Here is a 15,403-nt window from a genome sequence, read left to right on the forward strand (position 1 = left end):
AAAACTCCAAATTACATATTTAAAGATGATGATATCTCGAATCTAAAACGTTAATGTAATGCATTTATTATTTTAATTCCAAAAATCTCGAAAACGCTGGCTCGGAGCCACTTTGACCAAGATATATAAAATTATCATAAGAAAATTATCACCCTTAAGTATAAAAAAACGTGTATGTACCCTCTACAAGTGAGAACCCTCGCCGTAACATTAAATTTGAATTTACCTATAAGTTGTAAGAAAACACATTAAGTACAAATATGTAATTAAAAAATGTAGGTTTATTTTGGGAATAATTAAAAAACTTGTTAAGGGAGCCAGAAGCGTTTAAATTTGACAGTACGTAAAGAGTTACTGGTGCCCGAGGTCAGCCAATTTGTTTAGAAAGAAGTATCTTGATTATTAAATTAAGATATCTAATAAACAGATTGTCAGGCCGACATTTACTAGGAATACTTTTATTACAAAAAAAGATTAGATAATTAGAATTTTTTACTAGAACTTTATTATACAGGGGTACAACAAGGTTTTGGTATTTTTAACACATGCAATATACTGCAGGTGGCGCCCTCTGCAAGATATAGCGAATCGGTGAACGGATTTTAATTTCTCGTTCCAAAAAACTCCCTCACACCAAATTTTAATTTAATATCTTATGAAACACTCGACTTACTTCAAAAAAACAATTTTATATTTTTCATTTTGACGCCCTGTATATTGAATACCAAGCGCCCAATTAAAAAATGGCATAACGAAAGTCGCATTATTTTGGTCCACTTTATATGTGGCCGGCGGATTGGCCTCCTTTTTCCGGACACCATGTATATGTTCTGCAAAAGCATTGTTTTTATTAACACAACCCTTAACCCCCCACCCACCCCAAACATTTTCCCTGTAAGAAATTCTTTTGAAAAATCACTGTTTTTCGTACACAATATCCAATCTAATTGCAATGTTTTTGTATTAAATATTTATTAATTCAATTATATCAAATTTAAATAAACAAACTGTGTTATTAGATTAGATATTAACGACAAAATCAGGTGTTATTCATGCGCATTATTTTAGAAAACAATGATTCTTGATAACAATGTCGTATTGGTAAGTTGTGTGGGGTGGGTGGGGGGGGGTAAGGGTATGGTTATTGAAAAACGTTTTTTTTTTTCTTAGAAAATAATTACCCAAGAGAAACATTCTTTTTAAGAGAAAATTTCGTCATTTAAAAAAAATGACACAGGATTTACATTTACATCTAGTTTTTAAATTTGATTACCTCAGCTCAAATATCTGATGAAATTCTTCTGAAAAATCACTGTTTTTCATCCATATTATCTAATCTTATAACGCTGTTTTTATACAAAATATTTATATATGAAATTATATTAAATTTAAATAAACAGTGATATTAAATTAAATATTGCATATATATGTTCTGCAAAAGTATTATTTTTATTAACACAACCCTTACCCCCCCATCCCCCACAAACATTTGTCCAGTAAGAAATTCTTTTGATAAATCACTGTTTTCGTCCATAATATCCATTCTAATTTATTAATTTAATTATATCAAATTTAAATAAATAAACTGTGTTATTAGATTGGATATTAACGACGAAATCAACTCATTGATGCGTATTATTTTAGATAACAATGATTTTTGATCACAATGTCTTACTGGTAAGTTGTGTGGGGTGGGTGGGAGGGTAAAGGTAGGGTTAATGAAAAAGGTTTTTTTTTCAGAAAATAATTGTTTGAGAGTATATAATATACGATTCTTTTTACAAATAAGAGAAAATGTTGTCACTTAAAAAATTTACACAGGATTTACATATCTAGTTTTTAAACTCGATTACTACAGCACAAATATTTGATAAAATTCTTCTGAAAAATCACTGCTTTTTGTCCATATTATCCAATCTTATAACGCAGTTTTTATACTAAATATTTATATAGAAAATTAAATAAAATTTAAATAAATAGTGTAATTAAATTAAATATTGCATATATATGTTCTGCAAAACCATTGTTTTTATTAACACAACCCTTAACCCCCCCCACCCACCCCAAACATTTTCCCACTAAGAAATTCTTTTGAAAAATCACTGTTTTCATCCATAATATCCAATCTAATAGCACTGTTTTTGTATTAAATATTCATTAATATAATTAAATCAAATTTAAATAAATAACTTGTGTTATTAGATATTAGGTTTTTTGAAAAAAAAATTGCCTTAAAGTCAAAACTTTGTTAGTTAATAAGGAAATTCAGTTTTTTTTTGGTTCTAGACAACTCTTTACTATCTAGGTTCAAAAATACAGTTTTTAAATTAAAACTATTGGTACATGTCAAGGTATATTACCGTCAACAACGTACCAGAACGGCATACAGAGTAGGAATTTGACGAAACTTCAACCGCCTTTTAGTTTAAATGCCAAAATTAAATTAAAAGTCAATTTAAACACGATTCCTTTCAGATTTGTCATGTAGGTTAATAACCATAATTGCAACAAAGGATTTCCAATCTGGGTCAAGTTCACAGTCAATTGATGAACAACAAACAATTTGGGCATTTTTGATTAATTAATTAGGACTCGCCCCATATACATAATGTGACCTAATTCAATTAGAGTGGAATTCAAACATCAGGGATTTACAGCAACTTACAGATTTACTATAGTTGGGACTAAAAATAGTTATAATTAATAATAAGAATTTAAATATCCGTTTGTTTCCGCTTCGGGTGTTTAATGGTCAAAACATTTACGTAAATATATAATTAAACTTATTAAATATGCACAATATGTAGACATTATTATGAACGTAGGTAACCAACTATCGAATTTATCTTGTGGTAATGTGGTCGGAACGATAAGAGGAGGTCAATACCCCTCGTAATGTACTTGGTATGGGTTGGCGTATACCGAAATTTTACGTTACACATTATGCTTCCTAATTTAAATACTTTAGGTTAAAAGTTTTTCGTATACTCAGTCATCCTACTCAAGTTTGTTCATCTTATTATGCATAAAATAGCAGATTTAAGTATACAGGTCTGGCTAACTCAAGTCTTGAGTGCGGAAATCTATGTATGTATGTATTAGCTTGTAATAAACAAGAAAGAGCTTAAATATAATAATATCTATCAATCGGTATACATTGCATGGTCAATATTACACAGGAAGTTAATTTATGCTTTTCAGATTTACGTGTTGAACGAAACCAGAGGAAGCGTTAAGGTCTGATGCCTGAAAGCAATTGCATAAATATGTATGAGCGTTTGTCATTGTGCGTATAATAAATTTAAAAGTTTTGTTAAATTTGGTTCGAATATTTTTTGACTTAACTGCTTCTAGTGAAGATCCTACTGCTCTCCTTTTTGTAAGCAGAATAGTATATGTTATACGTATATTCTATAGTTAAATAAATAAACCTTGACCATATAAGGTTGATAAATAATTAAAATTCAAAACTGTATTTTTGTACATAAATAAATATTAAGTTTAAAAACATCGTTATTAGTTTGGATAATATGAATGAAAAACAGTGATTTTTCAGTAGAATTTCTGACTGGTAAGTTGTTTGGGGTGGGTGGGGGGTGTAAGGGTAATGTTGATGAAAAACGTTTTTATTGCATAAAATAAAATGTATATTATTCTTTAATTCTATACGCGTAAATAACCGCTGGTTTCGTCGTTAATATATAATCTTATAACACATTTTGTTTTTTTAAATTTGATATAATTACATATATGTATGTTAATAAATATTTAATAAAAAAACAGCGTTATTAAATTGGATAATATGGACGAAAAACAGTGATTTTCTAGTAGAATTTTTTACTGATAAATTGTTTTGGGTGGGTGGGGGGTGTAAGGGTAGTGTTAATGAAAAACATTTTTATTGTGTAAAATAATTGTAAATAAAAATTTTATTATTCTATATTTCTAATCACTTATACAGAGTGATTTTTAAGTTGATACTTTTTTTTAACTGTGCATAGAACTCGATAAAATAAAAAAATGTTTAAAATAATTTTATTCAAAAAATCGAAAAATAAAAAAATTGCATTGCCTAAATGTTATAAAATGAGTCAAATACGGTCCTCTCTAATTTAAATAAGTTGTTCAAAGTTGTCACTATTAACTTCAACACAACGATTTGCTCGACGTAACCACTGTTCCATAACGACACGCAATAGAGAAATCGGTTTTTGTCTAACTGTTGCCGCAGCCTGCTCAATACGTGCTATTAGTTCTTCTTGTGTGTCGATAGGCGTCTTGAAACTAAACTTTTCATATATCCCTACAAAAAAAAAAAGTCACATGGATTTAGGTTTGGCGACCTTGGTGGCCATGCAACTGGTCCATTTCGGCCAATCCACCGATTTGGGTAACTTATATCCAAAAATTCGCTCACTTGTCGTCTAAAATGGGCAGGTGCTCCATCCTGCAGGAGCCACATAGCTTGCCTGATATTGAGTGGCACGTCTTCTAACAGAACAGGCAGATTATTTTGCAAAAAGTCCGAATAAACATCGCCCGTCAAACGGTCTGGTAAGATAAATGGTCCAACAAGTATCCCATTCACAATTCCTGCCCACACATTAGCAAAAAAGCGTTGTTGAAAATTGGTTCTGCGAATTGCATGGGGATTATCAACAGACCAAACATGCGTATTTCGAAAATTGTTAATTCCGTTTCCGGTGAATGTTGCCTCGTCCATGGCTAAAATTGTGTTTGAAAAGTGTTGATCATTTTCATGTTGTTGTAGGAATCATTCACAAAACTGAACTCTGCGGGGGAAGTCTTCAAGCAGTAACGCTTGGACACGTTGAACGCGAAAGGGATTAAATTGATTCTCGCGCAATGTTGTTCACACCTTTTTTAACTTAATCCGACCTGCCCTGCAACAACTCGAGTACTTGTTGTTGGATCATCTTCGATGAGATTTAAAATTTGTTCTTCCCTATGAACATTTTCAGGTCTCCTTCCTCTTCCTGCATGCCCTCCACGATGTTCCCGTAAATCGCCAGTATCCCTAGTCCGTTGAATAAGATTTATGAAACTTCTGGGTGTAGGATGATTCCGCAAAGGAAAGCGGTCTGCGTATAATACCGAAGCAGCAGCAGCACTTTGAAGACACTCTCCATAAATAAGCAACATATCCACAAGTTCATTGTTTTCATAACACTTTTTTTATTCTGTATGTCCCTTGTTTTTGAGTGTATCGAAAAAAGTTATTTGAAAAAAATGTATATTTTACCGAGTTCTCTACACAGTTAAAAAAAAAAGTATCAACTTAAAAATTACCCTGTATACAGCATGGAAAGCTTTGTATAGGTTTTATTAAATCAATATTTTTGTCGATTTTTTTTAATGGCGTAGTTTTCTTCTTTTTGTAAACATAATATTATATGATATACGTAAATTCTACAGTTTAATAAATATACTAAAACCAAAAGTTTAGTAAAAAATCCTTAAATAAATCTGTATTTAACTATAATAATATATCATGTGTTGCGTGGAAATAAAAGACAAATTATTTTGTTTCTTACGGATATTCCTGGACTAAGAATTCCGTTATTTTGACTTTTTGTAAATAGATTTTAGTAATTTTTTTTAAGGAAGACTGAACTAATCTTTTTTTTTTTTTTAATTTTTGATATACAGGGTGTCTAAATGTTTCTATAGACCTATTTTAAGGAGGTTATCTACTTATTAAAATTGAAAACGTTCAGTCAAAATTGTATTAAAATTTATAGTATAAAACAAATATACTGTACAACATAAAACAAGAACTTCTTTGGTCCATGCGTATCATGTTGAAAAACAGGGATTTTGCAGAAGAATTTTTTATTGGTAAGTTGTTTAGGGTGGGTGGCGGGTGTAAGGGTAGTGTTGATGGAAAACGCTTTTATTGCATAAAATAATTACCTTAAAAAAATTATTTTCAGGTTACAAAAAATTAACTATAATTCACATTATTGTATATTATTCTTTATTTCTAATCACTTATACACAGCATGGAAAGCTTCGTATAGTTTTTATCAAATGAATCTTTTTTGAATGATATTTTTTTGAATTTCCTTAGTAAATTACAAAGTTTTTCTTTTAAGGCAATTATATTTTGCAAAAAAACCTGTTTTTCATTAACCCTACCCTTACCCCCCCACCCACCCCACACAACTTACCAGTGAGAAATTGTTTTGAAAAATCATTGTTTTCCAAAATAATACGCATGAATAACAGCTGATTTCGTCTATAATATCCAATCCAATAACACAGTTTGTTTATTTTAATTTCATATAATTATATATATGTATATTAATAAATATTGAATAAAAAACAGTGCTACTAGATTGGATTTTATAAACGAAAAACACTGATTTTTCAAAACAATTTCTTATTGGGTATATGTTTGGGGTGGGTGGGGGGTGTAAGGGTAGTGTTGTAGAAAAACTTGTTTATTGCATACAATAATTGCCTTGGACTGAGAGTCTAACGTCTTGCATGTCTCAGCATAACGGGTTCCATGCGGACGGCGCCAACTAGAGCGCTCGAGGCTCTGCTTGAGTCTTCTTTAGTCTTAGTCTTCTAGTCTTAGTCTTTGGTTTTCTCTAGTCTTGAGGCTCTGCTTGAGTCTTGAGTCTTCCGCCTCTGGACCTCGTTGTGAAATTCGAGGCAATGAGGACTGCGTACAGGCTATACGTCCTCGGCGAATAGCCTGAGGGCCATACAGGAATGTCCTCTCCTTCTGATGGTCAGTGACTGCATGGCTCCAGTGACTGTGGACAGCGAAGGATTCGTGACGCACATTGCAGGTAGAGAGGAGTGGCAGCATTCCAACAGACCTGCATTGCTAAATAGGGGGACCATCTGGTACACAGATGGCTCCAGAATGATTAACAGAGCTGGATCAGGGCTTTGTGGTGAGATCCCACAGACCAGTAGGGCATACTCGCTGGGGTAGCACGCCACTGTCTTCCAGACCGAAGTATTCGCTGTATTAAAATGCGGACAGAAAATTCTAAGCTGCGGACACCGCAATACAGACGTATCAATATGCTCGGACAGCAGAGCTGCCATTATGGCTATCACGACCGCAAAGTGCATAAAAGTCCTGAAAAAACTGGTGCAAGTTGGATGCAGGGTCCAGCTCATCTGGATACCTGGCCACGCAGGCCATGCAGGTAATGAGGAAGCGGACTCTCTTGCCAGACTGGGATCGGAAATTAACAGAAAATTAACTATAATTCACATTATTGTATATTATTCTTTATTGCTAATCACTTATACACAGCATGGAAAGCTTCGTATAGTTTTTATCAAATCAATCTTTTTTGAATGATATTTTTTTGAATTTCCTTAGTAAATTACAAAGTTTTTCCTTTAAGGCATTTATTTTTTGCAAAAAAACCTGTTTTTCATTAACCCTACCCTGACCCCCCCCCACCCACCCCACACAACTTACCCGTGAGAAATCGTTTTCAAAAGTCATTGGTTTCCAAAGTAATACGTATGAATAACTGCTGGTTTTGTCGTTAATATCCAATATAAAAACACAGTTTGTTTATTTAAATTTGACATAAATATATATATAGATTGTGTCGATTTTTTAATGCCGTAATTTTCTTCCATTTGTAAACAGAACAGTATATGATATACGTATATTTTATAGTTTAATGAACATATATTTAACGATATTAATAGGGGCACGTAAATTTTTAGACTCCGGGCCCGGTTTTTCTCTCGACTATTCTGAATCAAAAAATAAAGAAACTGTTGGGTTTGACATTGTGCTTCAAATAAATTAAATTCGCCTACTATGTACAAACAACTTAGAATTAGGATATTTAGCCCAAATTAGCTTTATCGTCATACACGAAAGTGTGACTAAAAATTGGAGGTATAGCCGAGATTTCTTCGTAATAATTCATGAACACCTCAGAACATACGTAGAAAGTTGGCGAAGGCCCCGGAATAATAATCTATCTCGCCGCTAGGAGGCGTTTCAACTCTCATTGAGTATTGGCGCGACTTTTAAATCGAAATAAATAGGGTGTACGTGTAAAATAAATCAGTTCATATGTATCATTTATTACAAAATCCACCCCGTAATAATAATAATTTATGTTTCTTTCAGACAATTACGCGTACGAAATAGACGCAGCGCATCATCGTTTAGAGCATTCGGTGCACATAGAGGTGCTCGGCGATGATCTGTCACATAATCAACAAAAGAGGGCCGTGCCAAGTATAAAATCGACGCCGAGTATGACAACTCCGATCAGTACTACAGAGAAGGTAAATGTCCATATTAAAGTTCTCTTTATTAAACACTATGCATTTTTCATAATACGTTATCTTATTGGACTATGGCTTATAGTCCAGCTGTTGTCTATGGCAAAAATCCATAAAAACCTGCGAGTTCAAAGAACTCCATAAAAAAAAGTCTGGAGTGGTTAGATCAGGCGATCCGGCCGGCCAGTGCAATCGTCAAAACGAGAGATTAACACGCTTTCTTCAGAATATCAACCACATGCTCGCTTGTACCAATTCATCCAATTGAGAAAGTGGTTAGGTGTCTAATTATGCTCCGGTCTTTATTAGACTCATGTGAATACTTTGGATGTCAATTCCATGGTCAAAGAGATCATCCGTATAGAGTAAATGGGTGAGCTTCCGTTCACGTCTCCCTGACCTTGTACCGGACTATGACCAGGAAGTATAGTGAGTTGCGGAAGAGGTGTGAGGGTGCTGCGTCTCTTTTAGGTTATTACAAACCTCCTTTTACAGGTTGTGATTAGTTCTATTAGATAGAGTGAGATGCACAGCAAGGAAAAGAGATGGCTTTTGTGTAATTCGACCAGGTTGTATTTATATTGGTTGATAGATGGGTTCCTAACAAATGCCTCTATCTATTAGAAAGTTTTCCTTACAACCCAAAGAAGTAGGTTATAATTTATTATGAGAAGTAGCGAACCAAAACAGCCGTAGCCACCTTAATTTTTAACCCAGGATGACGTTTCTACCTTCAAATCTATCCTCAGGGATGCCGTTATAATGGTGTAAAAAATTATGAGAATATATTGAGTGGTTTCCAAGTTATCAGCAAAAATGTCAATATTGTTCTAAAAACTTCAAATTAGGAGGCTCTGGGACCTTAGTGGAGAAAATTGTCTCTATCTCAGAAAGTTTTTGAGGTACAAAAAACGTTGTTATATAAAAATGTTTGGTAAGAAAGGGCCCTTTCTTAGAATAAAAGCATTTTAAGAATATTCCCATTATTTCTTAAGATATTCTCAAGGAAAGTTCGAGTTTGTTAGGAAAAGTTGCAAAAAAAAACACCACAACCAAAACACCCCTAGCTACCTCAATTTTCAACCTAGAATAACGCTTTTACCCTCAAATCCATCTTCAGGAATCACACTACAATAATGTAAAAAATTATGACAATATCTTAAGTACTTTCCAAGTTATGATCCAAAATTATGGCTAATGCTTAAAAATCTTGTAATTGCAATTTCGTTCTAAAAACCTCAAATTAGTTGGCTTTGGGACCTTGGTGGAAAAAATTCCCTCTAACTCAAAAAGTTTTTGAGCTAAAAAAATCATTCTCATATATAATTATTTGGTATAAAAGGCCCTTTCTTAGACTAAAATTCTTTTAAGCAAATTCCCATTATTTCTTAGGATATTCTCAAGGAAACTCAAAATTTTCCAAGAGAAGTAGCAAAAAAATCTACTTTAGCCAAAACAGCCTTAGCTACCTCAATTTTTTAATCAGAGAGACGTTTTTACCCTCAAATCCATCCTCAGGAATGCCGTTATAACGATGTAAAAAAATTATGAGAATATCTCAAGTAGTTTCCAAGTTATGGCCAAAGATGTCGGGTAATAAATAAAAATCTTGTAATTGCAATATGGTTCTAAAAATTTCAAATTTGGTGACTCTAGGACCTTGATGGACAAAACTCCCTCTAACTCAAAAAGTTTTTGAGGTACAAGAATCGTTTTTATATGAAATTGTTTGGCAAGAAATGGACTTTCTTGCATTAAAAACCCTTCTAAGAATATTCCCATTATTTGTTAAGAATTTGTTAAGAAGAGTGGCAAAAAAACTACCCCAAGCAAAACAGCCCTAACTACCTCAATTTTTAAGCCAGGGCGACGTTTCTACCCTTAAAACCATCCTCAGGGATCTCATTATAAGGATGTGAAAAAATTATGGGAATAGTTTAAGCAGTTCCCAAGTTATGACCAAAATTGTCGGCTAATGCATAAAAATCTTGTGATTTCAAGTTGCTTCCAAAAACTTCAAATGTTATGGCTCTAGGACCTTAGTGGACAAAATTCCCTCTAACTCAAAAAGTTTTTGAGGTATAAGAATCGTTCTCATATGAAATTGTTTGGTAAGAAACACCCTTTCTTGCACTAAAACCCTTTTATGAATATCCCCATTATTTCTTAAGATATTCACAAGGAAAGTCAGAATTTGTTTTGAAAAGTGGCAAAAAAAACTGCCCCAACCAAAACAGCCCTAACTGCCACAATTTTTAACTCAGAAAGACGTTTCCATCTTCAAATCCATCCTCAGCAATCCCACTATATTGACCTTAAAAAAGTAGTTTTCAAGTTATGACCAAAAAACTACGGCTAATAAATAAACATTTTGTATTTCCATATCGTTCTGAAGACAAAGTTCAAATTATCGATGCCCGGAATAATTAATTAATTTATAGCCGATGTTTAAGTTAACCTCACTTTGCAATTCCAGGCAGTCGACCTGTAGATTTCTCACCATCTCAGGTGCTTTAATGAACATTATGCCTAAAATGCCTGGACTAATTAATTAAAATTAGTCCAAGTATTAAGCAATTCCAGGCAATCAAACTGTAGATTTTAAATTAAATTTCAGGTATTGGATTGCTAATGAATTGCTCCTGATTAGAGCCTTGTTTGCTTTTTCAATCCCTGAAGGTGGTCAAATATGAATACGAAACGATAGCAAAAGAAAACAAATCGTACTGCCTGGAATATCTTTATTTATTTATAAAAATGTTTTGTTTTTTTTTTTTTAACATTTCAGGCAGGTAGATCGATTTTCTTGATATATCAGGCACTGTCACATGCTTGAAATAATTATAGAATCTATTGATGACGTTTCTGTTAAAATTATTTTGCAATTCCAGGCAATTGAACCGTAAATTTGTTAAAATTAGCAAAAAAAAATCACCTCGATCAAAACAGCCTCTACTACCTCAATTCTTAACCTAGAATGGCGTTTTTACCCTCATATTTATCCTCAGGAATCACACTATAATGGTTTAAAACAATTATAGGTATATGTTAAGTAGTTTTTAAGTTATCACCAAAAATGTCGGGTAATAAATAAAAATCTTGTGATTGCAATATGGTTCTAAAAATTTGAAATTTTGTGGCTCTAGGAGCTTGAGGGACGAAATTTCATCTAACTCAAAAAGTTTTTTAGGTACAATAATCCTTTGTATATGAAATTGTTTGGCAAGAAATAGACTTTCTTGCACTAAAACCCTTTTAAGAATATCCCCATTATTTCTTAAGATATTCACAAGGAAAGTTAGAATTTGTTAGTAAAAGTAGCAAAAAAAACTACCCCAACCAAAACAGCCCTAGCTACCTCAATTTTTAATCCAGAGAGACGTTTTTACCCTCAAATCCGTCCTTAGGAATGCCGTTATAAGGATGTGAAAAAATTATGAGAATATCTTAAATAGTTCCCAAGTTACTACCGAAAATGTCGGGTAATAAATAAAAATCTTGTAATTGCAATATGGTTCTAAAAATTTCCAATTTGGTGACTCTAGGACCTTGATGGACAAAACTCCCTCAAACTCTAAAAGTTTTTGAGGTACAATAATCGTTTTTATTTTAAATTGTTTGGCAAGAAATGGACTTTCTTGCACTAAAACCTTTTTAAGATCATCCCCATTATTTCTTAAGATATTCACAAGGAAAGTTAGAATTTGTTAAGAAAAATAGCAAAAAAAAACTACCACAACCAAAACAGCCTTAGCTACCTTAATTTTTAATCCAAAGAGACGTTTTTACCCTCAAATCCATCCTCAGGAATGCCATTATAAGAACGTGAAAAAATTATGAGAATATCTTTAGTGGTTTCAAAGTTATGACCAAAATCGTCGATTAATACATAAATATCTTGTGATTGCAATATAGTTCTAAAAATTTCAAATTTGGTGACTAGGACCTTGATGGACAAAACTTCCTCTAACTCAAAAAGTTTTTGAGGTAGAAACATTCTCTACATATGAGATTGTTAAGCCAAAATTACCCTTTTTTAGACTAAAACTCTTTTAAGAATATTCCCATCATTTTTTAGGATATTCTCAAGGAAATCAATATTTGCCAAGAGAAGTAGCACAAAAATCTACTTCAACTAAAACAGCCTTAGTTACCTTAATTTTTAACCCAGGACGACGTTTCTACTTAAATCCATCCTCAGGAATCCCATTATAACGATGTAAAAAAATTATGAGAATATCTCAAGTAGTTTCCATGTGATGTCCAAAAATGTCAGCTAATAAATAAAAATCGTTTATTTCCAATATTGTTCTAAAAACCACAAATACGGTGGCTCTGGGACCTTGGTGGAGAAAATTGACTCTAACTCAAAAAGTTTTTGAGGTACAAAAATCGTTCTCATATGTAATTATCTGGTAAGAAATGCTTATTCTTGCACTAAAATCCTTTTAAGAATATCCCCATTATTTCTTAAGATATTCACAAGGAAAGTTAGAATTTGTTAAGAAAAATAGCAAAAAAAACTACCACAACCAAAACAGCCTTAGCTACCTTAATTTTTAATCCAAAGAGACGTTTTTACCCTCAAATCCATCCTCAGGAATGCCATTATAAGGATATGAAAAAATTATGAGAATATCCCAAGTAGTTTCCAAGTTATGACTAAAAATGTCAGCTAATAAATAAAAATCGTTTATTTTTAATAACGTTGTAAAAACCTCAAATTAGGTGGACCTTAGTGGACAAAATTCCCTCTAACTCAATAAGTTTTTAAGGCACAAGAATCTTTCTTACATCAAATTATTAAGCAAGAAACACTCTTTCTTAAACCAGAACCCTTTTACGAATACTCCCACTATTTTTATGACATTTACCTAATTTCTATGTTGATTCCAGACCTGGCAGAAACCCTCAAAGCTACCAGACGGCCTGAAGAAAATCGAAATTCTCGGTGCCAATGGTACTGGACAAAGGTGGCCCAATGTAACCAATACATCAGTACTACGTGATCAAATCGCCGTAATACATCCACCAATCACCACCAACGCACCTCCGAATGTCTCAACGATTTCGCCAGAACCCGATATGCCTCCGGGAGTGATGCCGGACTTTCCGGATCTTACACCCGAAGACGTAAACGGAGGTGACGACATCGAGAAACAGGATTTGGCGAAGAATAACATCACCAACATCAAGTATGACAACCACATATTTTATAACAGTACCATGTACAACGATCCAGAAAAGGGGAAGGAGTTCTGGGTGGACATGTCCAAACAGGCCGACGTCAAAGTGAACGATTTGCTTTCTAATTCACATAGGAGAGCTGCGGTAAGTCGTTACCTTACCGATATACGTAAGTGATTTAGTGCAGTACCTAAAGGTCCATTCACAACCAAGAAACCAGACGTAGCTGTATAGGCACTTTCAGCTTCTCGCATTGGTTCACTGGGGATTTTGCGCCAGTTGATCAGAAGTGACGCAGGTTTGTTCACGGCTGGACACGTGGTTGTGAATGACCATTTAATGTAGTGCATAGTGGAGTATGTAGTATATAAATTGTTCTTTGTCCTATTACTTGTATTTATGCCAGATTGACACTCTAAATTGTTCTTATTAATTGGTAATTGTAAAATTGCTGTTCTTAATTGGAAAAGCTGAAAAATAACTCCCAATAATTTCAGCTACCTGGATGTGTCAAAAAATGACTTAAATTAAGTAAAAATTTGCATCAGATGACTGGAAAAGTTGACTCGGAATGATTGGAAGTCAAGTGACTATTTCAGGCAGTTGAGACTACTTTCAAGCAATGCCTTAGAAGGAATTGACGCTTTCAACTGCCTGAAAGTGCCGGAAAGTGACCTTCAATGGCCATAATTGTATAGGTGTATCAAAAAATGACTTCAATTATGTTAAAATTGCTTCAGATGACTGGAAAAATTGGCTTTAACTAATTGAAATTGAATTGACTATTCCAGGCAGTTGATACTGCTTCCAAGCAATTTTCTGAGAGAAATTGACGCTTTTAGTAACTCCCAATAGCCTCAAGTGCCTGGACGTATAAAAAATGACTTCAATAAGTTAAAATTGCACCAAATGCTTGGAAAAGTTGACTTTAACTGATTGGAATTGAAGTGACTATTCCAGGCAGTTGAAACTGCTTCCAAGTAATTCCTAGAGAGAAATTGACGCTTTTAGTGACTCCCAATGGCCTCAATTGCCTGGACGTATCAAAATATGACTTCAATTAAGTGAAAATTGCTTCAGATGCTTGAAAAGTTGACTTTAACTGCTTAAAATTCGAGTAACTATTCCAGGCAGTTGAAACTGCTTCCAAGCAATTCTCTGAGAGAAATTGACGCTTTTAGTGACTCCCAATTGCTTCAATTGCCTGGACGTATCAAAAAATGACTTCAATTAAGTGAAAATTGCTTCAGATGCTTGAAAAGTTGACTTTAACTGCTTAAAATTCGAGTAACTATTCCAGGCAGTTGAAACTGCTTCCAAGCAATTTTCTGAGAGAAATTGACGCTTTTAGTGACTCCCAGTGGCTTCAATTGCCTGGACGTATCAAAAAATGACTTCAGTGAAGTCAAAATTGCATTAAATGCTTGGGAAAGTTGACTTTACCTGCTTTGAACTCGAGTGACTATTCTAGGCAATTGAAACTACTTCGAAGCCACTCACTGGAGAAAAATGACGCTTTTAACTGCATGGAAAAGTGACTGTAACTTCTGGAAATTAGGAGATGGTCCCTGTAAGACGTTGAAGCATTTAACTCCTTGGACGTACCAAAAAAACGACTTCAGTGAAGTCGAAATTGCATGAAATGCTTGGAAAAGTTGACTCTAACTATTTAGAACTCAAGTGACTATATCAGGCAGTTGAAACTATTTCCAAATAATTCTCTGCAAGAAATTGACGCTTTTAGTGACTCCCAATAGCCTCAATTGCCTGAACGTATCAAAAAATGACTTCAATTAAGTCAAAATTGCATCAAATGTTTGGAAAAGTTGACTCTAACTATTTAGAACTCAAGTAACTATTCCAGCCAGTAGAAACTGCTTCCAAGTAATTCCCTGAGAGAAATTGACGCTTTTAG

General features: G+C 33.6%; 1 protein-coding gene across 1 annotated transcript in view; it reads left to right on the forward strand.

Moving 5' to 3' along the window:
* Positions 1 to 15,403, forward strand: part of LOC126749635 (plexin domain-containing protein 2) — a 41,499-nt gene that overhangs the window by 16,455 nt on the left and 9,641 nt on the right. Inside the window, exons 2-3 of the mRNA XM_050459334.1 lie at positions 8,144 to 8,304; positions 13,198 to 13,632. Of these exons, the coding sequence (XP_050315291.1) occupies positions 8,144 to 8,304; positions 13,198 to 13,632 (596 nt within the window). The remainder of the gene's footprint in view (positions 1 to 8,143; positions 8,305 to 13,197; positions 13,633 to 15,403) is intronic.

The sequence above is a fragment of the Anthonomus grandis genome, unplaced genomic scaffold (genome assembly GCF_022605725.1).
Source record: "Anthonomus grandis grandis unplaced genomic scaffold, icAntGran1.3 ctg00000400.1, whole genome shotgun sequence".
In the NCBI taxonomy this organism is placed as follows: Eukaryota; Metazoa; Arthropoda; class Insecta; order Coleoptera; family Curculionidae; genus Anthonomus; species Anthonomus grandis.